General features: G+C 39.8%; 1 protein-coding gene across 2 annotated transcripts in view; it reads right to left on the reverse strand.

The window, feature by feature from the left end:
* YLPM1 (YLP motif containing 1) overlaps positions 1 to 4314 on the reverse strand; it is a 76866-nt gene extending 72552 nt beyond the window's left edge. For both annotated transcript variants that reach the window (XM_059373737.1, XM_059373738.1), the window contains exon 1: positions 3289 to 4314. In XM_059373737.1, coding sequence (XP_059229720.1) covers positions 3289 to 4161 — 873 coding nt within the window. In that variant the 5' untranslated portion in view covers positions 4162 to 4314. The remainder of the gene's footprint in view (positions 1 to 3288) is intronic.
* Between the last annotated feature and the right edge of the window lie 17819 nt (positions 4315 to 22133).

The raw sequence follows: 22133 nt of genomic DNA on the forward strand, positions 1-22133 counted from the left end.
GGGACAACCAAGCACTGTGTGTCTCTTCATGAGATGCAAATGAAGTACACAGCACCACCCTCATGAAGTACACTTGCCAAAAGAAATGTGAACTTAAATCTAAGCCTTCAGAGTTTACCAGAAACGTGAAAGGGAGTGGGACAAGTCAAATGATAAGAAACCAAGAGAAAGCAGGCAAATCCAGAATGTGGGACATTCTGCAGAACAAGTGAGACAGATTTCTCATCAGGTTCAATGGCATGGGATAGAAAGAGAATAGGAGAGACTAATCTAGATGAGGCGTTCTTAACTGAGGGTGATTTTAACCCCCAAGGGATATTTGGCAATGTGTGGAAACTTTCATTTCCCACTGTAGGCTGCTACCAACATCTAGTAGTTACAGGACAGAGGTGCTGCTAAACATCTTACAATGCACAGGACTGCCTTCCATGACAAAGAATGATCCTACTTCACAATGTCTGTATTGGATTCTGATCTGAATAAACCATTAAAGCATGACTGAGTTCACTGGGGAATTTTAACATGGATGATACCAAGGAATTTTTTAAAATTAGTATGATGAGACAATAGGGGAAGTCTGAATGGGTCAGGTATTAGATGATACAAAGAAACTGTTGTTACATTTTGTAGGTGTTATAATGTATTTACCTAAGGAAAAGTCCATTTTAAAAAAAAAAAGATTTTATTTATTTATTTGACAGAAAGAGACACAACAAGAGAGGGAACACAAGCAGAAGGAGTGAGAGAGGGAGAAGAAGGCTTCCCACTGAGCAGGGAGCCCGATGTGGGGCTTGATCCCAGGACCCTGGGATCATGACCTGAGTCAAAGGCAACCACTTAACAGCTGAGCCACCCAGGCACTCCGAAAAGGTCCATTTTTTAAAAAGATGACTAAGAATGTAGAGATGACATGACATGACATCTAAGATTTGCTTTAAAATATTTCAGCAGCAATAAAAAAAAGGCACAGGTCAAGTAAACATGATAAAATCTTGACAGTTTTTGAATCTGAATGACGAGTTTAAAGAAGAAACCATATCATTTTCTCTACTTTTGGGTGTGTTTATGATCTTTCGCCATCAAAATTTCTAATGACATATTCCAAAAATAAAATACGAACCAAAGAATAATAAATTTGCAGAAGGGTTCTTTGTCAGAGATCAGTACTGGCATGAAGAAAACCTGTGTAATCTAATAAGCCAAAGTATCCTAAGTCTAGAACATGACAACTCTTGTAGCTTATTCAACAAATCTCCATGCAGAGTCTACAGTTTGCAAGGCACTGTCCTAGGTGCTACAGAGGATAAAAAGATGAGTGAGATGGTCCCTGTCTGCAAGGGACTTAAAATCTGAAAACCAACCAAGCAGATGGGTGAGTCAGGGATGGCTTCACAGAGACTCTGATATTTGAAATGTACCTTGAAAATAATACAATTAAGGCAGGGAGAGAGGGTTGAGAAACTTGGGGTGATTTCTAGACAGAGGTAAGAAAACCTAAACAAGCTTATGAGGCCCTTCTTGGTCTGCCCCCTACACTTCTCAAGCCTCATCTTCCACTCTTTTTTTCTGGCTCTCACCAAAGAATTGCAGGCAATGAATACGCAAAGCACTGAAAGAAGTTCAAGACAAGGGTGTAAAGGCAGAAAAGCAAAACCAGCAAACCAATGCTCATGTATTTGTATTAAAGATGGGTCTGATTCCTCCTCCCCACCCTCCAAAAACAATTCATTTGTCTCTCAGAAGGCCAGAAAAAGTCTAGTAGAGAGGAGAAAATGGATGTTGTACTTTTGCATGGACTAACTCCGATAGTGTTTTGACAACAAAAACAATGGGAATCTCAGAATGGGTTGGGAATGGGGTCAGAAATTTCTTCTCTAGAACAGAGGAATCTGGGGAAAATAACCTAATGGGATGGTGTAAGCCCAAAGAATCTCTTATTCTGGGGCGCCTGGGTGGCTCAGTGGGTTAAAGCCTCTGCCTTCGGCCCAGGTCATGATCTCAGGGTCCTGGGATCGAGTCCCGCATCGGGCTCTCTGCTCAGCAGGGAACCTGCTTCCTCCTCTCTCTCTCTGCCTGCCTCTGGGCCTACTTGTGATCTCTGTCTGTCAAATAAATAAATAAAATATTAAAAAAAAAAAAAAAAAGAATCTCTTATTCTCCTATTTTACTCCAATATCACAAGTGTCTTCTCCTGATGTGTCAAGCACAACATCTTGCTTACTTAAAACAACTTGTGTTCTTAATTTCTAATGGCAAACCATTAAAGCACCACATCCCTATCTTCTGGAAATCTTTTATATGTAAATCTGAGCTTGCAGACTAAGACTCTCTTTTCATTAGGGAATCTAAGGTAGATTAGTAATTGCTAGAAGTGTCTATTGTAAGAAATCATTAACAAGTTACTTACTCCACTTTAGTTCTATCTTCTTTCTTAAGGGAGAAATTCATTTGTTACTGCTATCCTGTCCATCTGTGACTGCTCTGTAGGAAGCATCACTTAAAACAGAAGTTTATAGAAATGACTCTCTCATGGAGGAAGATAATATCAGTAACTTTTCTTCACCTTGGCCAAATTTCAAGGCAGTTACTCTGGAGCGAATGGTAACAATGCATTGCAGCAAAATGGTTATGACTTAAAGCTTGCTTTAAGTGATTTGGGAAAAGGATGAATGGGTCCATTCCTTAAAATAACCAAGAGACTCCCAAATGGTCAAAGACAAAGAGACTTCTTATGTATCGCATACCCACGTATACACATAATTAGACACTCCTGGTAAGAATAAGATTTCCATTCCTCATTTGCTAACATTTGGAATTCGCGAAGCTGACAGCTATCAGTGGCCCCTGAATAACTTTTTAAAGAAGCTAACTAGTCATAAGGTTTGTATACATTTCAAGTAACAGCCTTTGGGAAACTTCTTTTTTATGCTGCCTCTCAAATGGAAATTTGAGGTTAAAATACAATTTTAAAAGAAAGTGCTCTTTGTAAAAGCAACAAAATCTAGGAGGTGGGTCAAAGGGAACCAAAGGATATGTCTGAGAAGTAATTCTTCAGCCACCCCACTACTCTGTGGTTTTCAGAAACATCCTCAAACCCTGTTCTTTTAATAATCCACATTTAGCTACTTGAAAAGCAGAGATGTCAGACTTGACGCGTAAGGAATCCTTTGGAGTGTAAATTAGCTATTCATTGTGTTGGAATTAGCCTAAGCACAGGTTAAAGCCCTGAGGCCTGCTCACTTAGGGCCCTCTAGGTGAAAGTTGCGGCTCAGGCAGATGCTTTCTTACCTGTGGAGTCATTGTGGAGGGATCTGGCTCTGGGGCAGCTTGCTGTTCAGCACTCTTGTTCTTGGCCCCACTCTCCAAAGGCTCTTGCTGGACAGCTGTCTTATTCCCAGAAGGGGCGGACGGTGGTGGTGGAGCTAGTAGCTGGGATTTAGAATGGCCCTGGGAGGGGCGGGAAGGAGATGCCTGAGAGGAAGGCAAGTAGGACTGGGAATGGCTCAAATAGGATTGCGAGGAGGAGGAAGAGGAAGAATAAGAAGGGGTGGGCGCCAGGTAGGATTGGGAAGGTGGGGACTGAGAAGGGGACGGCTGAGCGGGAGGTAGGTAGGGCTGAGACGAGGCCGGGGGGTAGTACGAGGGTGGCGGCTGAGGTGGGGGCATGTAAGACTGAGAAGGGGGCATATAAGATCCCGGCGGTACAGGGGGAGATTCAGGGGGGGAATCCAGCTCCATGGGAACCAAACCAGGAGACCCATCTCGTTGGTGGTGGAGCATCTGGTGTTTGTACTGCTGCTGCTTCTGATAGCTGAGGGCCGGCCCAGGCGGCGGGGGCATCGGTGGCGGCGGTGGCTGCCAGTCCCCGTAGCCGCCCCCCGGCATCACCGGCGGGGGCGGCAGGGGGGGCGGAGGAAGGTGATGGGGCTGGAGCACGCACTGCATTTGCTTCTGGTGCATCTGCTGCAGCTGCTGGAGCTGCGCCAGGTGCTGCTCGCGGAAGCTCATGAAGCCCGAGGAGGAGGGGGCCGCGGGAGTCGTCGAGCTCGAGTACCCGGGCCCCGGCGAGGCCTCAGGAAGCGCCACCGGCGGTGGCGGCGGCGGGACCGGCGGCGGCGGATAGTGGCTGCTCCCGCCATACCGGCCCCAATTCGGGTACATATCGGAGAAGGCGGCGCAGGGCTCGTCCCGGCGCCGTTACTCGTCGCAACCGACCTCCAGGAGCTGCGGCGGCGACGGCGACAGCCGGAACTCGCGGCGCCTACAGGCCCCGGAGCGTGTAAACGGAGCGCGCCAGTGCGCCGGCGCTACTGAGCTGGGCCCGCGACGGGGAAGGCGGGGACGGCACTGGAGCGACTACGCCTGCGCAGTAGCCACCGAGAGGAGAACAAAGGCGAGATAGAGCGACCCTTTGCTTAATGACTCTCGGTTGCCATCTTCCTTCAGGTTCGGATAATGGACGTGCGAGTAGAATATTCTCATAGAACCAAGGAACCATAGAGTCTCACCGCTGAAAGGGTTGGTAGAGATCCTATCGCTCCAAAGGTTCATTTTTGAATGAAAAAAAAAAGGGGGGGGGGTCCATTCACAATAGCAACAATCTCAACAACAACAAAAAAGACATGAAGCAAGTAGGAATAACTCTAATAAGAAATATGTAGAATTTATATGAAGAAAACTACAGAACCATACAGAATCATATCCGAGGGGAATAAATTAGACTTGAAATAATGGAGAGGCTTACCATGATCCTGAATGAAAAGGGAAAAATTGTAGAGATGTCAGTTCTTCTCAAATTAAATGAGTAGAGTTAATTCAATTCTAACAAAAAAATCCAGTTGGGAACAAAACTGTGAAGAATAGAAACATTTTGAAGACAGAATGTAAGACTACACCAATCCCTACAGGTATATGAAAGATAACGTCTGCTAAAAGTGAAGAATGGAATTTTTTAGAATAACTCAACGCATAAAAATCCATGTTGAAAAATCTCAACTAAAAGAAGAGATAGCAAAAACCAGATTCAAAGGTTGTCCCGCGAGGGTGACCTAGAAAATAATCCAATCTGTCAACATAATACTCAACTTTGGCTTGAATGAGTCACTGAAAAACAAGGCTGATACACACTGAATTCTGGGGAGAGGAAAAAAAAAAAAGTACCTAACTCATATTAAGTGTGTCAGTGTGTCAATTGTGAACCACTTAAAGATTTGACCTTCCTTCCATCTTAGCAACCCAGATCTTCACCTCTCTTAGGAGGCTGATGTGAGTAGAAATTGGGGCATCTAAGTATCTTTCAGAAGAGCTTTCATTCTCATAGGAATGTAGCTGAATTTCTCTTAATTTTTTGTTGACATATAACTTATATACATAAAGTTAAACATCATAAGTGTACAGGTTAGTGAATTTCACAAACCAATCACACTGTTGTAACTAGCACCCTGATCAAGAAACAGAACATTAGGGCCAGGTCAGATACCTGCCTGCCCTTGTGCCCCTTCTTTTCCCAAAAAGAGAAGAGAGAAAGAAAAGAGAAACAGAACATTGTCCAACTCATAAATCCCACTTACTTGGAATTTTAATATTTCTATCAAAGTTCTTTTGAAAAATATTAAAAATACATGTAACTTACTATAGTGAGAGCCTAAAGGAGAATATGAGATGACTGTCTCATTAGATGAAGAAAAAGTGTCTGACAAATTTCAACATCCAGTCACAATTTTTAAAAACTTTAGCAAACCAGAAATAAAAGGGAACATCTTAATCTTATAGAGTACTTGTTTTTAAAAACTACAGAAAACATCACACTGAATTGTGAAAAGTTGAAGTTTTCCCACTGGGATCAACAACAGATGTTCAGTACCATCACATCTGTTATGGATTGAATTGTGTCCCACCCCACCCCTCAAATGTTTAAGTCCTAATCCCCGGTACCTCAGAATGTGACTTTCTCTGGAAATAAGGTTGTTCAGATGTAATTAGTTAAGATAAGATCACATTGTAGTAGGGCCAATCCAATACAAGTAGTGTCCTTATAAAAAGGTGGTCATGTGAAGACACAGACACACAGAGACCATGCCCATGTGATGCTGAAAACCAAGATAAGAGTTATGCAGCTGCAAGCTAGAGTGGAACAAATGAAATTCTAATACATTGATGGTGGAAGTATAAATTTAGGGCAACAATTCTGAAAAACTATTTGTCAGTACTTACTAAAGCAGAACAGACCCAGAGCCTACGACCCAGGAATCCCATCACTAGGCATATAATGAAGAGAAATGCATGTATATGGTATACAGAAGGTATGTACAAGAATGTTCATAGCAGCACTATTTGTAATGGTTGAAAACTAGAAAACAACGCAAAGGTGCACCTCCACTAGAATGTATAATGAAATTGTGGTACATTTATACAAAGTACATTTATAAATGTACATTTATACATTTATACAAGAACAATGAAAATGAACAAACTATAACCACATACAACTCAGGTGAATCTCACAAACATAATGTTGAACAAAAGAAGCTAGGCAAAAAAAAAAATAGTATGTACTATATGTTTTCACATATGTAATTCAAAATCAAACATAATTGATATGCAACATTAGAATTCAGGATAGAAGTTACCCTTGGGGTGAAGGGATAGTGATTTAAAGGGGTGCATAAAAGGCAGCTGCTGGTAATGTTCTGCTTCTTGATCTGATAATGTTAAAAGTGAGATTAGTGGTTGCCTTTGGGGAGAGAGAAAGGGTAGTGGTTAGAAGGGGATACAAGTAGGGTTTCTGAAATGCTAACAATGTTCTATTTCTTGAACCAAACAGTAATTCCACAAACATTTGCTTTGTTAAAACTCACTGAACTGTATGTTTATCCTTTGCGCTTTCCACTTTGTGTGGTGTACTTCACAATTTTTTAAAAGCTAAAAAAAAAGTGGGAAGGAGGAAAGTCATAGAGAAAGATGAGATTAGATGGAAGGAAGCAGAAGGTTTCTCTTTGTCTTTTTCTTTTCCACCTGGCATTGGTAGGTTCTAGCTGTCCTGTCCTCTATTCCACCCAACAACCATGGTTTTTTCAGCACCTACTTGGGAGACAGCACCTATGTTTAAACAGGCTCTTCCACATTCCCCTTATTATTTCAAGATAAAGATCCAACTGGGAATGGTTTTAGATGCTATAGGAAATCCTGTCCCCTACATTCTTACTCTCAGGGAACTAACATATAGTTGGCCACTCAAAACTTCTAGCCTGCACAGTTTTCAAAAATCCACAGCCATCTTTAGGATACAGAACCCCTATCCATGACAGAAAATTCTTGAAAAGAAGATCTCAAAACATCTTAGGGACAGCGACTTCACATTATATGACCAATCCCGGGCCAAGTTTTTGGAGATGAATTTTATTAATCTAGTTTGAAAAAAGTAACAACAAAAATATAAAGTGCTCCTTCAAAATGAGCTAAGGTTTGAATTAAAGCACAAATCATGCAGAAGGTTTTGTGTGGGAGACTCCAGAGGGGGTTAGCTCTTAATTGTCAGTGCTGTCAAAGTCAACTTGCATGAGTCTTCTCTGGTCTAGGTTTATAACCCAGCTGTACTTCTTTCCTGTTATGTTTCATTCTTGCTGTTGCTAGGGGGACTTGGGTGAGGGCTGGGTGAGGTGGCATTTGATTGGTTAATGGCCTGAGGTCATATTCTGATTGGCTGATGGCTTACATACCATCTTGAGGAATATAAATCTCTGTTAGCTCTTGCAGCTCATATTGCTCTAAGCAACAGGATCTAGAGGCAGATTGTCTACTATTGGACCTCTGCATCCTTAGGCAGGCAGTTAACCAGGATTTTAGATGGATAATGTCTAAACTTACGAGTAAACTGGTCACACATAACCTTGGCCATGTTAGTGCTTCTTCTCCTCCCTATTACACTCTCCTCCTCTATGGTTCTCATTTTGTCTTAAAGAAACCTAGAGGTGTTTATATGTAATCCCAGTTAACATGTAGCAAGTCCTTCCAACCATTTCCAATGGGTCACAGTTTAGAAAAGCCTGGAACTTAAGGATGGTTGTATCCATTACAGTTTTTTTGATGTTATCCATAGCAACAGCTGAAATTTTTTTTTAATGTGTTGAAAAGATACTGTGGGAAAAACAAAATAGACAAGAAGGTCATTTAACTAGATCTAGAAGTAGTACAAAGCCGAGGCAGGAGCTATTCTATCATCAAAATTCTGAATGCTGTAAGAAACAAAGTTCGACTCTTTTTTTTCCTTTAACCTTTAGCCTCTTGGTGCCCTTGCAGATATATGGGCTGGTAAGAGAAAGGATCTAGAAGAAAGAGTCTCCACTGTTCCCCTTATCTTCTATAGCAAAAGAGCTGGATACTCTGATCTAAATCCTGCAGACAACTGTGGAAAATGCAACACTGGGGAAATTGCATACAACTGGGGAAAATGTAACGTTCAAAACCAAAACAAAACAAAAAAGTCTAGGTGCTGTTAGGAAGGAAAAGTGGATGTGGATAAGCAACAACAAACATCCACTACCCTGGGCCACTGTTGTCAGGCTAATATGCGTAAGGACAGGAGCATAAAAAGGAGTTTAGCAGTATGGATCAAATGCAAAAAGAACATCACCAGAAAGATCTTGAGAGAGAACAAACACAAGCCCTCTGAGCAAGGGTGAAATTGGGAATGACTTTAAACTGAATAACTAATGTATTAATTAAGATGCAGTCTAAGCTGCTATAACAATGAAACACTATAGTGGCTGAAACAAAAGTTCATTTTTTCACTCATTAAACAGTTCAGAGGTAATCATCCCGAAGTTATCCTCTTCAATATAAAGTTTCCATTTCTGGGTTCAAAGTGGCTACTCTGGCTCCCGCCATCAAATCTGCACCTAGCCTGCAAGCAAGTAGATGGGTTAGGGAACCACACCTTTTAAAAAGCATACCTTTTTGGCATCACAATTCCAGACTTCAAGTTCTATTATGAAGTTGTCATCATCAAGATAGTATGGTTCAGGCACAAAAACAGACAAATACATCAGTGGAACAGAAGAGGGAGCCCAGAAATAGACCCTCAACTCTATGGTCAGCTAATCTTTGATGAAGCAGGAAAGAACGTCCAATGGAAAAAAGACAGCCTCTTCAGCAAATGGTGTTGGAAAAATTGGACAGCCACATGCAGAAAAATGAAACTGGACCATTTCCTTACACCACACACAAAAATAGACTCCAAATGGATGAAATATCTCAATGTGAGAAAGGAATCCATCAAAATCCTTGAGGAGATCACAGCTGCAGCAACTTCTTCCTAGAAACATCACCAAAGGCAAGGGAAACAAGGGCAAAAATGAACTATTGGGACTTCATCAAGATCAAAAGCTTTTGCACAGCAAAGGAAACAGTCAACAAAACCAAAAGACAACTGACAGAATGGGAGAAGATATTTGCAAACGACATTATCAGATAAAGGGCTAGTATCTGAAATCTATAAAGAACTTACCAAACTCAACACCCAAAGAACAAATAATCCAATCAAGAAATGGACAGAGGGGGCGCCTGGGTGGCTCAGGTGGTTAAGCGACTGCCTTTGGCTCAGGTCATAGTCCCAGAGTGCTGGGATCGAGCCCCGCATTGCGCTCCCTGATCAGTGGGGAGCCTGCTTCTCCCTCTGCCTCTGCTGCTCTGCCTGCTTGTGTCTCTTGCTCTCTCGTCAAATAAATAAATAAAATCTTAAAAAAAATTAAAAAAAAAGAAATGGACAGAGGACATGAACAGACATTTCTGCAAAGAAGACATCCAGATGGCCAACAGACATGAAAAAGTGCTCATATCACTTGGCATCAGGGAAATACAAATCAAAACCACAATGAGATACCACCTCACACCAGTCAGAATGGCTAAAATTAACAAGTCAGGAAATGACAGATGCTGGTGAGGATGCAGAGAAAGGGGAACCCTCCTACACTGTTGGTGGGAATGCAAGCTGCTGCGGCCACTCTGGAAAACAGCATGAAGGTTCCTCAAAAAGTTGAAAATAGAGCTACCCTAAGACCCAGCAATCGCACCACTGGGTATTTACCCTAAAGATACAAACGTAGTGACCCGAAGGGGCACGTGCACCCAAATGTTTATAGCAGTGATGTCCACAATAGCCAAACTATGGAAAGAACCTAGATGTCCATCAACAGATGAATGGATACAGAAGAGGTGGTATATATATACAATAGAATACTATGCAGCCATCAGAAGAAATGAAATCTTGCCATTTGGGATGACATGGATGGAACTAGAGGGTATTAAGCTGAGCGAAATAAGTCAATCAGAGAAAGACAATTATCATATGATCTCCCTGATATGAGGAAATTGAGAGGCAAAGTGGAGGGTTTGGGGGCTAGGGAAGGAAAAAATAAAACAAGATGGGATCGGGAGGGCGGGAGGGAGACAAAGCATGAGAGACTCTTAATCTCACAAAACAAATGGAGGGTTGCCGGGGCTAGAGTGGGTAGGGAGAGAGTGCTTGGGTTATGGACACTGGGGAAGATAAGTGCAATGCTGAGTGCCGTGAAGGGTGTAAACCTGGTGATTCACAGATCCCTACGCCTGGGGCAAATAATATATTATATGTTAATTTAAAATTTTTTTAAAAAATATACCTTTTAAAGTAAGGACCCAGAAGAGATACATGTCACTTTCAGTGACATTCTATTGGCTACACCTTAGTTGGTTGGCCTTCCCCAGCCTCAGGAAGGCTTTGAAATAAAGTTTCCACCTGGGCAACACAGATAAAACTCATGAGATATATTATTAAGGGAAGACAAAAGAGTATCCAGGGACAACTGGCAGTATCTGCATTCAAGTATTGAACTTGACAAGACCAAGTTCTAATGAGGCTGTGGAGCAATGGAAACTTACATATGCTGTTGATGGGAGTACAAAGGTGTACAGAAAGTGTAATTTGACAATATCTATCATCACTGAAGATATAAAGTGCCTTATGACACAATTTCATTTTTAAGTATATATTGGGGACTAGAGATACTTTTATACATATGTACAAGGAGGCATGTAAGACAATGCAGCCCTGTTGGTAACAGCAAAAATTGGAAACTCCAATGACCATCTAGAGGAGAATGGATAAACAAAATGTTTAATATTCACACAATGAAATATCATGCAGCAATTACGGTGAATGAATGACAGCTCCACCTATTACCATGGATGAGTCTTAGAAACATAACAACAACAAAAAGACTATATATATTAGGAATATGCCCCAAAGAACTGAAAGCAGAGACTTGATGGGATATTTGTAGACCCATGTTCATAGAAGCATTATTCACAACAGCCAAAAGGTGGAAACAACCCAAGTGTCCTTTGACAGATGAATGGAAAAACCAATGTGGTTTATGCATACGGTGGAATATTATTCAGTCTTAAAAGAAGGACATTCTGATACACAACAACATAGATGAATCTTGAACATTATGCTAAGTGAAATAAGCCAGAAAAGGACATATACTGTATGGTTCTACTTAAATAAGGTACCTAGAGTACTAAAATTCAAGGAGACAAAAATAGAATCATGATTGATAGGAGCTGGGGGAAGAGAGGAGTGGGGAGTTGTTGTTTAATGGGGACATAGTTTTAGTTTGGGATAATGGTGATGCAACATGGAGGCTTAAGTGGGTAGAAGAATAAATGAAACAAGATGGGATTGGGAGGGAGACAAACCATAAGTGACTCTTAATCTCACAAAACAAACTGAGGGTTGCTGGGGGGAGGGGGTTTGGGAGAAGGGGGTGGGATTATGGACATTGGGGAGGGTATGTGATTTGGTGAGTGCTGTGAAGTGTGTAAACCTGGTGATTCACAGACCTGTACCCCTGGGGATAAAATATATGTTTATAAAAAATAAAAAATTAAAAAAAAAAATAAAAAATAAAAAGAATCTAAGACAATTTTTGCAGACTATCCCTCAATTTGGGGTTTGATAGTTTCTTCATAATATGATTCAGGTGAAAAAAATCTTAATTTGGGGGACAAAAATATTACATGGGTACTGTATTCTTCTATATATCATACATTATGCCAGTTAAAACCCTTAATAGAAATATCCAGCTTGATCATTTGGTATAGGCAGTGACTGCCAAATTTCTCTATTGCAAAGGTGAATATAACTAATCTGTGTGGTGATACTTTCAGGTTCTGGAACTATCTTGTTCCCCACAGTCTTCCACCCATTGGTGGAAGCATCCACTGATGATTCCTGCCTGAAACAGTATTACAATGGTGATTATAAAACAATGATTTTATATTCCAATCATTCCTTCTACACTTAATAGTTGTCATATTCCTATATATGAAAGCTCTCCTATCCCATTTTATTTGCTTATTCTTAGTATCTTATGGACTCATGGATTCTTTATTTAAAATCAGTATTGGGGGTAGGGGTGCCTCGGTGGCTCAGTGGGTTAGAGCCTCTGCCTTTTTTGTTAAATTTATTTTTTATTTATTTTCAGCATAACAGTATTCATTATTTTTGTCCCACACCCAGTGCTCCATGCAATCCGTGCCATCTATAATACCCACCACCTGGTTCCCCCAATCTCCCACCCCCCGCCCCTTCAGAACCCTGATTGTTTTTCAGAGTCCATAGTCTCTCATGGTTCACCTCCCCTTCCAATTTCCCCCAACTCCCTTCTCCTCTCTATCTCCCCATGTCCTCCATGCTATTTGTTATGCTCCACAAATAAGTGCAACCATATGATAATTGACTCTCTCTGCTTGACTTATTTCACTCAGCATAATCTTTTCCAGTCCCGTCCATGTTGCTACAAAAGTTGGGTATTCATCCTTTCTGATGGAAGCATAATACTCCATAGTGTATGCCTTTGGCTCAGGTCGTGATCCCAGGGTTCTGGGGTTGAGCCCCACATCAGGCTCTCTGCTCAGTGGGGAGCCTGCTTCCCACCCCCCCCCCACCTACCTCTCCGTCTGCTTGTGATCTCTTGTCTGTCAAATAAATAAATAAGTAAAATCTTTTAAAAAATCAGTATGGGGACACCTGAGTGGCTCAGTTCATTAATTATCTGCCTTTGGCTCAGGTCATGATTCCGGGGTCCTGGGATTGAGTCCCACATTGGGCTTTCTGCTCAGCGGGGACCCTGCTTCTCCCTCTGCCTGCCACTCCCCCTGCTTGTGCTCTCATTCTCTCTCTTTCTGACAAATAAATAAATAAAATCTTTAAAAATAAATAGAAAATAAAAATCAGTAATGTATCAACATGTCATAGACCTTAAATTTACACACTGTATGTCAAATATAGTTTAAAAATCAATGTGATAATCCATTCCTGTCATTATTAATTTTGATGATTAAACGGTCTCAAATTTGGCCAGAAGGAGCCTTTCCAAGCTGGCTCATATTTCTTTTCACAAGTCCCCATCCGTTTTTGAGCACTTCTTTGCATTTCTCTATAATTAAAAAATGTCCTTTTATGGAGAAAGACCAACACACTGACATCTGAGGCTCCTGAACTTCACTCTTCCTTTGGACACACGGAATGTACATACAAATTTGCCTCCAAGAGAAATTCAGAAACTGGCTGAGAGACTAGCATACATCAGGCAAATGAGAAATACTCACCCCAAAAAAGGTAGGAAGGACTAAGCCATGCTGTCATCGCGAAGCTCATTCTCAGCATAGCATCAAATACTTGGGAGGGAGCCCCCAACTCCCAGCTTCTTCCTGAGGACTGAAGGGTTTGCACTACGCATCTAGTGCCCCAACTTTTAAGGGCTCCCACACCAGGGATGGGTCCCCAAAACACTGAGATCTGAAACCCAACAGGGCTTAAGTCCACAGGCCTATCACAAACAAAGCAGCAGTTCTTAAAGAGAATGGGACTTCCTTTGATAGTTAAACTTTCATTTCTCACTGTGTATTTCTTTGATCTTATATCTATTTAATTGTATTAAAAACCACATCACATTAAATTTACCATCTTTTATCATTTTTAGGTGTACATCTCGTGTTAAGTATATTTACATTGTTGTGCAATAGATCTCTAACTTTTTCATTTTGCAGGACAAACTCTATCCCCTAAACACTAATGTCCCCTACCCACCTCTCTTCTGCACTTGGCAACCATGTTTCTACTCTCTGTCTTGATTTTAGCTTAATTTAGACACTTCATGAGTGGAATTGTATAGTATTTGTCCTTTTGTGACTGGCTTTTTTGCTTAGAATAATGTTTGATATTTATCCATGTTGCAGAATATAACAGGATTTCCACGGCGCTTGGGTGGCTCAATGGTTAAGCCTCTGCCTTCGGCTCAGGTCATGATCTCAGGGTTCTGAGATCAAGCCCTGCATCAGGCTCTCTGCTCAGAAGGGAGCCTGCTCCCCACTCTCTCTCTGCCTACTTGTGATCTCTCTCTCTGTCAAATAAATTAATTAAATTAAATAAAAAAGACAGCGCTTAAAAAAAAAAGGAATGTAACAGGATTTCCTTCTTTTTAAAATCTGCGTAATAGTCCATTGTGTGTATATAACACATTTTCTTACTTTTTAAACATTTAAAAAATTTTTCATTTTTTATAAACATACATTTTTATCCTCAGGGGTACAGGTCTGTGAATCACCAGGTTTACACACTTCACAGCACTCACCATAGCACATACCCTCCCCAATGTCCATAACCCCACCCCCTTTCTCCCGACCCCCACCTCCCCCCAGCAACCTCAGTTTGTTTTGTGAGATTAAGAGTCACTTATGGTTTGTCTTATACCACATTTTCTTTATCCATTCATCCATCAGTGGATATCTGGGTTGCTTCCACCTCTCGCTTATTGTGAATAATGCTGTAATGGACATGGGTGTGCAAGTATCTCTTTGAGATCTTGCTTTGAATTCTATTGGATATATACACAGACGTGGGAGTGCCAGATCACATGACAATTCTATTTTTCAATTTTTTGAGTAACCACTATACTGTTTTCCATAGAGGCTATCCCATTTTACATTCCCACCAATAGGGATACTAATTGGTATCCATTTAATCAGATACCAATTGCACCCTTGCCAGCACTTATTTTCTGTTCTTTTGATAGTAGCCATCCTCATGGATGTGAGGTGGTAGCTCACCGCGGTTTTAATTTGCATCTCGCTTATCATTAGTGATGTTGAACATCTTTTCTCTTGCTTGTTCGTTCTTCAGATAATAGTCTATTCAGATCTTTTTGCTCATTTTTAAATTAGGTTATTTGGTTTTTTGTTGTTGAGTTGTACAACTTCCTTGCAATTCCAGATTTTAATCCCTTGTCAGATGTATGATTTCTAAATATTTTCTCCCATTCCAAGGTTTGCCTGTTTACTCTGTTGATCGTTTCCTTTGAAAGAAGGAATTGTTTAAATTTGATGTGGTTCCATTTGTCTCTTTTGGGTTTTGTTGCCTGCGCTTTTGATGTCATATCCAAGAAATCATTGCTGAATCCAATGTCCTCAACTCCCCCCTCCCCCCATGTTCTTTTAGTTTTAGCTCTTATATTTCGGTCTTTGATCCACTTTGAGTTAATTTTTAAAAATTAATTATTTTATGATGTAGTAGTCATTTTTCCTTCTTTTGCATGTGGATATCCACTTTTTCCCAGTACCATCGGTTGAAGAGACTTTCCTTTCCCAATTGTGTAGTCTTAGCACCCTTGTCACAAATCATTTGGCATTATATACCAAGTGTTTATTTTGGGGCCTTTTATTGTGTTCCATTGGCCTATATCTCTGTTTTTATGTCAGTAGGATACTGTCCTAATTGAGATTTGGTTATAGTTTGTTTTGAAACCAGGAATTGTGAGGTCTCCAACTTTGTTCCTCTCTCTCTCTCTCTTTTTTTGTGTGTTCTTCTTTTTCAAGATTGTTTTGGCTATTTGCGATCCCTTGGAATTCTATATGAGTTTTAGCATTTTTTCCCTATTTCTGCAAACAAATGTCATTGGGATTTTGATAAAAATTGCACTGAATCTGTAGATCGCTTTGGGTAATATGAACATTTTCATTATACTGATTCTTCCAATCCAAGAACACAGGATGTCTTTTCATTTCTTTGTATCTTTTCTGATTCTTTTAGTAACATTTTGTAATTTCAGTGTACAAATCTTTCCCCTCCTTAGTTACATTTATTCCTAAATATTTTATTCTTTTTGATGCTATAGTATATTGGATTTTCTTAATTTTTTTAATTGATCATTGTTAGTATACTGAGGTGCACCTAATTTTTCCATGTTGATTTTGTGTCCTCAAACTTTGCTGAAAGCATTTTAGTTCTAACAGTTTTAAAAGTGGTTTCTTTGGTACACCTGAAACTAGTATTATACTGCATGTTAGCCAGAATGAAAATAAAAACTTATAAAAAATGGTTTCTTGGGGCACCTGGGTGGCTCAGTGGGTTAAGCCTCTGCCTTCACCTCAGGTCATGGTCTGAGGGTCCTGGGTTCGAGCCCTGCATCAGGCTCTCTGCTCAGCAGGCAGCCTGCTTCCCTCTCTCTCTCTGCCTGCCTCTGCCTACTTGTGATCTCTCTCCCTCTGTCAAATAAATAAATAAATAAATAAATATTTTTTAAAAAAATGGTTTCTTTAGGATTTTCTACAGATAAGATCACATCATCTGTGAAGAGAGAGAACTTTACTTCATTTCCTATTTGGACGCCTTTTATTTTTCTCGTCTAATTTTCTGACCCAGACTTTTTAACATGTGCTTTATTAGTTGATACAGGCTAAGTTATGCTACAGTAATAAAAACAAACAAAAAGCCAACCCAAATCTCATAGCTTAAAATAACAAATGCTTATTTATCATTCATTCTACTATTCCCATCATTAGGCTGGGATGCAGGCAAAGCAAGTTTCCACCCTCGTTTTTATGACTGTCAGGAAAAAAAACAAAGGGGCCAAAGCTAATCATACAACAACTTTGAAAGTGTCCACCTAGGAATGAGTATGTCATCTTCACTTGCGCTGCCACATCTAACTTCAAAGGTGGTGGGGAAGAGGAGTCCTATCCTGGGTCCCTAAAACAGAGTTGGAAATGTTTGCTGAACAGCACAAACCAATGCTACACTCCACCCTTTAAGTTATCAAATGTTGAGCTCGCTTCCTTACTTTCCTTACCAGAGGCCAACCCCCTCCCCCGACAGAGACATCCTCAAAATCTTGTTCAGTCATGACATCATGCTCAAAGTCCAAGATATCCAGGTAAAGCACATGTATATGTAGTAGACCATTATGTACTCTATGTAGTAATATCATTATCAGCAGGTGTAGCTTTTTTTGATCTAAAGATCAATGCACCAAGAGGGCAAATTATCTGCCCTCATAACCAAACACACAGTTGTTGGAACAGGAACAGGACAATTGCCATGAACACTCTCATTCAGAAAAAGAAAGAAAAAAAGAGCACATAGAAATACTGATTTCTAGCAATTCTGTCTACAAGATAAGCCACGCAAGGTCATCTCAGTTTCGGGACAAGGAATTCATTAAAAAAAGCTAAAAATAAAAGGATTACCAAAGGAATATAAGACAAATGCACTACAAAAAAAGAAAGAGAAAGCAGAGATTCTATTCTCAGTATCAGAAAAAATAGAATTCAGGCCCAAATGCATTAAATGAGACAAAATGGATACATTATAATGCTAAAGGTTACAATCCACAAGAAATATATCAGCTATGAGAACCTATGCACAAAACAACATAGTAGCAAATTTCATCAAGAGTGGAAACTTTAAAAAGTACAAGGAGAAATAAACAAAACATACCAATATTAGGAAACTCTAATACATTCCTCTCAGCTTGAGACAGATAAAAGAGTCAAAATAAGAAGACAGAAGATCTAAACATCAAGTAGATCTTATGGATAAATAGCAAAACTTTTACCCTGATAATATCCTGATAATGGAGACTATACCTCCTTTCCAAGTGTACATGGAATGTTCATGAAATTGACATTATGCCACTAAAAAACCCTCTACATTTTCCATATTGCATATTCAAGCAGAGTATTTTTTGCATGTCTTTTTCCATCTTTTAATTTACTTAATTATAATCTATGCACAGCAAAACACACTCATTTTGTGTACATGTCAATGTATTTTGACAAATCAATATATCCAAGTAACCATCACAACAAGAGAAATATAGAACACTTCCATAGGGGTGCCTGGGTGGCATCTGCCTTTGGCTCAGGTCATGATCCCAGGGATCAAGCCCCGCATCAGGCTCCCCGCTTGGTGGGAAGCCTCCTTCTCCCTCTCCCACTCCCCCTGCCTTGTTCCCTCTCTCACTGTGTCTATGTCAAATAAATAAACAAAATTCTTTAAAGAAAAGGAGAGAGAACACTTCCATAACCCCCCAAATTCCTTTGTATCTGTATACAGCCAACCTGCCATCCCCACCTCAGGCAATTAATGATTTACCATCACTACAGATTAGTCTTTTCTAGAATCTCATATAAATGGAATCATATAGTATATATTCTTTTGTGTCTGGCCTCTTTTGCTCAACTTGATTATTTTAACCTTCGCCTATGTTGCTGTATCAGCTCATTCCTTTTATGGCTAAATAGTACTCCTTTCTGTGAATGCACCACAGTTTCTCCATCTACATCACAGATACTTGGGTTGCTTCCAGTTTTTATCTTTATGAATAAAGATAACATAAACACTGGTGTACAAGTCTTTGTGTGAATATTGTTTTCATTTGGTTAGATTTCCGAGGAAGTAGAATTACTAGGTTGTGCAGTTAAGTGTAATTTCCTATCATTTCCAACTGTTCTGTGTCATTCTGTTTTAGGCATGTTTTATAATATCACACAGCCGTAAGATTTAAAAAATTTCCAACCTGTGCGGCTGTATTTTTTTTTTAGGGTTTTATTTATTTATTTATTTTTTAGGGTTTTATTTATTTGAAAGAGGGAGAGAGGGAGAGAGAGAAAGAGAGGGGAAAAAAAAGAGAACATACAAGCAGGGGGAGGGGCAGAGGCAGAGGGAGAAGCCGACTCTCCACTTCACATCCCATCGGATGTGGGATTCGATCCCAGAACTCTGGGATCATGACCTGAGCCAAAGGCAGATGCTTAACCGACTAAACCACCCAGTCACCCTGTGCACTTGTCCTTAAGTAAGAAAACTTATATAGTCACATTCATCATAACTACTGTGCATTTGAAACTTTCTCTACCACCTTACTTTATGTTTTCTATTTACCAGTATTTCTTCTTCCCTCCCCTCTTCTGTATTTTTTTCTTCTTCCTTTTTTCGATTTACAGATAGCAAAATATGCAAATCTCCAGTGATGCAGTTCATTGGGTTTTGACAAAATCTGTTTTGGTTTTTTTTTGAGGTTTTTTTTTTTTTTTTTAATGATTGAGTTCCCTTTTCCATTTTTCCTCTGTTGGTTGAGGGGACATATATCCTACATTAGTTAAGGTTAAGTTTGACAATGCAATCAAAGTAAAATCTAGGTTGGTTTTTCCAATGTATTGGCAGATATGATCAAAGCTTACATTAGCTAACAGATCTCCAGTAAAAGCGCTGGTTAAGACTATTTGGCTTGAGTTTGATCTCCCAGGTTTGAAGTAATCGCAGTGGCAAAGGATATAAGAATATTCTGACTTGGGGCACCAAGTGGGCTAAAGCCTCTGCCTTCGGCGCAGGTCATGATCCTAGAGTCCTGGGATCGGGCCCCGCAGGAAGCCTGCTTCCTCCTTTCTCTCTCTCTGCCTGCCTCTCTGCCTACTTGTGATCTCCGTCTGTCAAATAAATAAATAAAATCTTAAAAAAAACCCAAAACCTAAAAAAAAAAAAAAAAAATAATAAATGAATATTCTGACTGGTCTAACCAGGAAGATGAAACATCCATAATACGTGCTGGGGTAGCAGTGAGCCACAATCCAATCCTATAACAATGGATTTCTCTAAGAGTAATACTGTTAGCAGAGAAGGGAGACTAGGAAAAGAATTATTTTCAGAACTTTTTCTATCCATGTATGTATATTACCATATTAAGTTACATAATTTTGTGGTTTAAAAAAAATTGAAACAGGTATCACACCACACCTAATTGTTCTAAGAGTTGCTTCTTTTTCTTAACATTAGGTCAAGTAAGCAATGTAGCTCTTATTAATTGTGATAAAATACACATAAAATTTACCATTTTAGCCATTTTTAAGTGTATATAGTTCAATATAGTTAAGTACATTTACAATGTTGTACAACCAGTCTCCACAATTCTTTTTGTCTTGGAAAACTGAAGCTCCATCCCCATTAAAATCCCCACTTCCCACTCCCTCCAGCTCTGGGACCCACCTTTCTACCTTGTCTCTATGAATTCAGTTACCCTAGGTACTTCATGTAAGTGGAATCAGTATTTATCTTTTTTTTAAAGATTTTATTTATTTATGCTCTTTTATTATCTTTTATTTATTTATGCTTTATTTATGCTCTGCTCCCTGCTGAGCAGAGAGCCTAATGTGGGGCTCGATCCTAGGACACTGGGATCACGACTTGAACCGAAGGCAGAGAGGTTTAACCCACTGAGCCACCGAGGCACCCCTATTGTTTGATGACTTTTTTCACTTAGCATAACGTCCTCAAGAGTCATCCATGTTGGAGGATGTGTCAGAATTTTCTTCCTTCTTAAGGTTGCATAATATTCCATTGTACGTATATACCACATTTTGGTTATTTATCTGTTAATGGACGTTATTCATTCCTCTGTAAATGGACACTTGGATTGCTTCCACCTCTTGGCTACTGTTAGAAGTGCTGCTGTGAACATAGATGCGCAAATATCTCTTTAAAATTCCGAGTTGATTCTTTTGTACATACTCAGGAGTGGAACTGCCGGATCATATGGTAATTCTATTTTTAATTCTTCCAGGAACCGCCATACTGTTTCCTCCAGTGACTGTACCATTTCATATTTCCTACAGTGTACAAAAGTTCCAATTTCTCCTCATCCATGTATATATACTCATTATTTATTTATTCTAAATAGTAGCCATCTGAATAGGTATGCAGTGATACCTCACTGTGATTCTGATTTGCACTTCCTTCCCTAATGATTAGGGCCGTTAAGCATCTTTTATGTGCTTACTGGCCATCTGTATATTTTGTTCTGGAGAACCGTCTATTCAAGTCTTTTGCCCATTTTTAAATCTACTTCATTCTTTTCAAATGCTCATGACATTCCACAGTGTAGCTGACCCTTGAACAAAATTGGTTTGAACTGCATGGGTCCACTAATACGTGGATTTTTTTTTTAAAGATTTTATTTATTTATTTGACAGAGATCACAAGTAGGCAGAGAGGCAGGCAGAGAGAGAGAAGAGGAAGCAGGCTCCCTGCAGAGCAGAGAGCCCGATGTGGGGCTCGATCCCAGGACCCTGGAATCATGACCTGAGCCGAAGGCAGAGGCTTTAACCCACTGAGCCACCCAGGTGCCCCTATACGTGGATTTTTTAAGAATACAGTATTAGAAACATATTTGCTCTTCCTTATGATTTTCTTAACCTTTTCTTTTCTCTCACTTTTGTCATTGTAAGAATACAGTGTATAATACATATAACATGCAAAATATGCAATAACTGTTAATGCTACCACTAAGGCTTCCAGTCATGAGTAGGCTATCAGTAGTTAAATTTTGGGGGAGTCAAAAGTTATACTCGGATTTTCAACTGTATGGGGACTCAGCCCCCCAACCCTTGCTTTGTTCAAGGGTTAACTGTAGAGATGTAACATAGTTAAGATTCTTTTGATGGAACTTTACATTCTTCTCAGTTTTTCTCTATTATAAACAGTGGTGCGGTAAGATGCTTCTAGATGCTTCTTTGTATCCACGTGTGAATGTTTCTTTATAATATGCATTTATATCGCATTTATGCACTTATTATCTTATACTTATACTACATAAATATACTTATACTATAAAATGCATTTATATTGCATTTATGCACTTATTATCACATTAACCATGTATATTAAAGAAAACCACCTGTATACCTATAAGTGACCCCAAAATATAACTGGGTTCCTTGGATATCTGTAATTTTTATTTTAAGGGTTCCTGCCAAACTGC

The sequence above is a fragment of the Mustela nigripes genome, chromosome 13, assembly GCF_022355385.1.
Source record: "Mustela nigripes isolate SB6536 chromosome 13, MUSNIG.SB6536, whole genome shotgun sequence".
NCBI lineage: Eukaryota > Metazoa > Chordata > Mammalia > Carnivora > Mustelidae > Mustela > Mustela nigripes.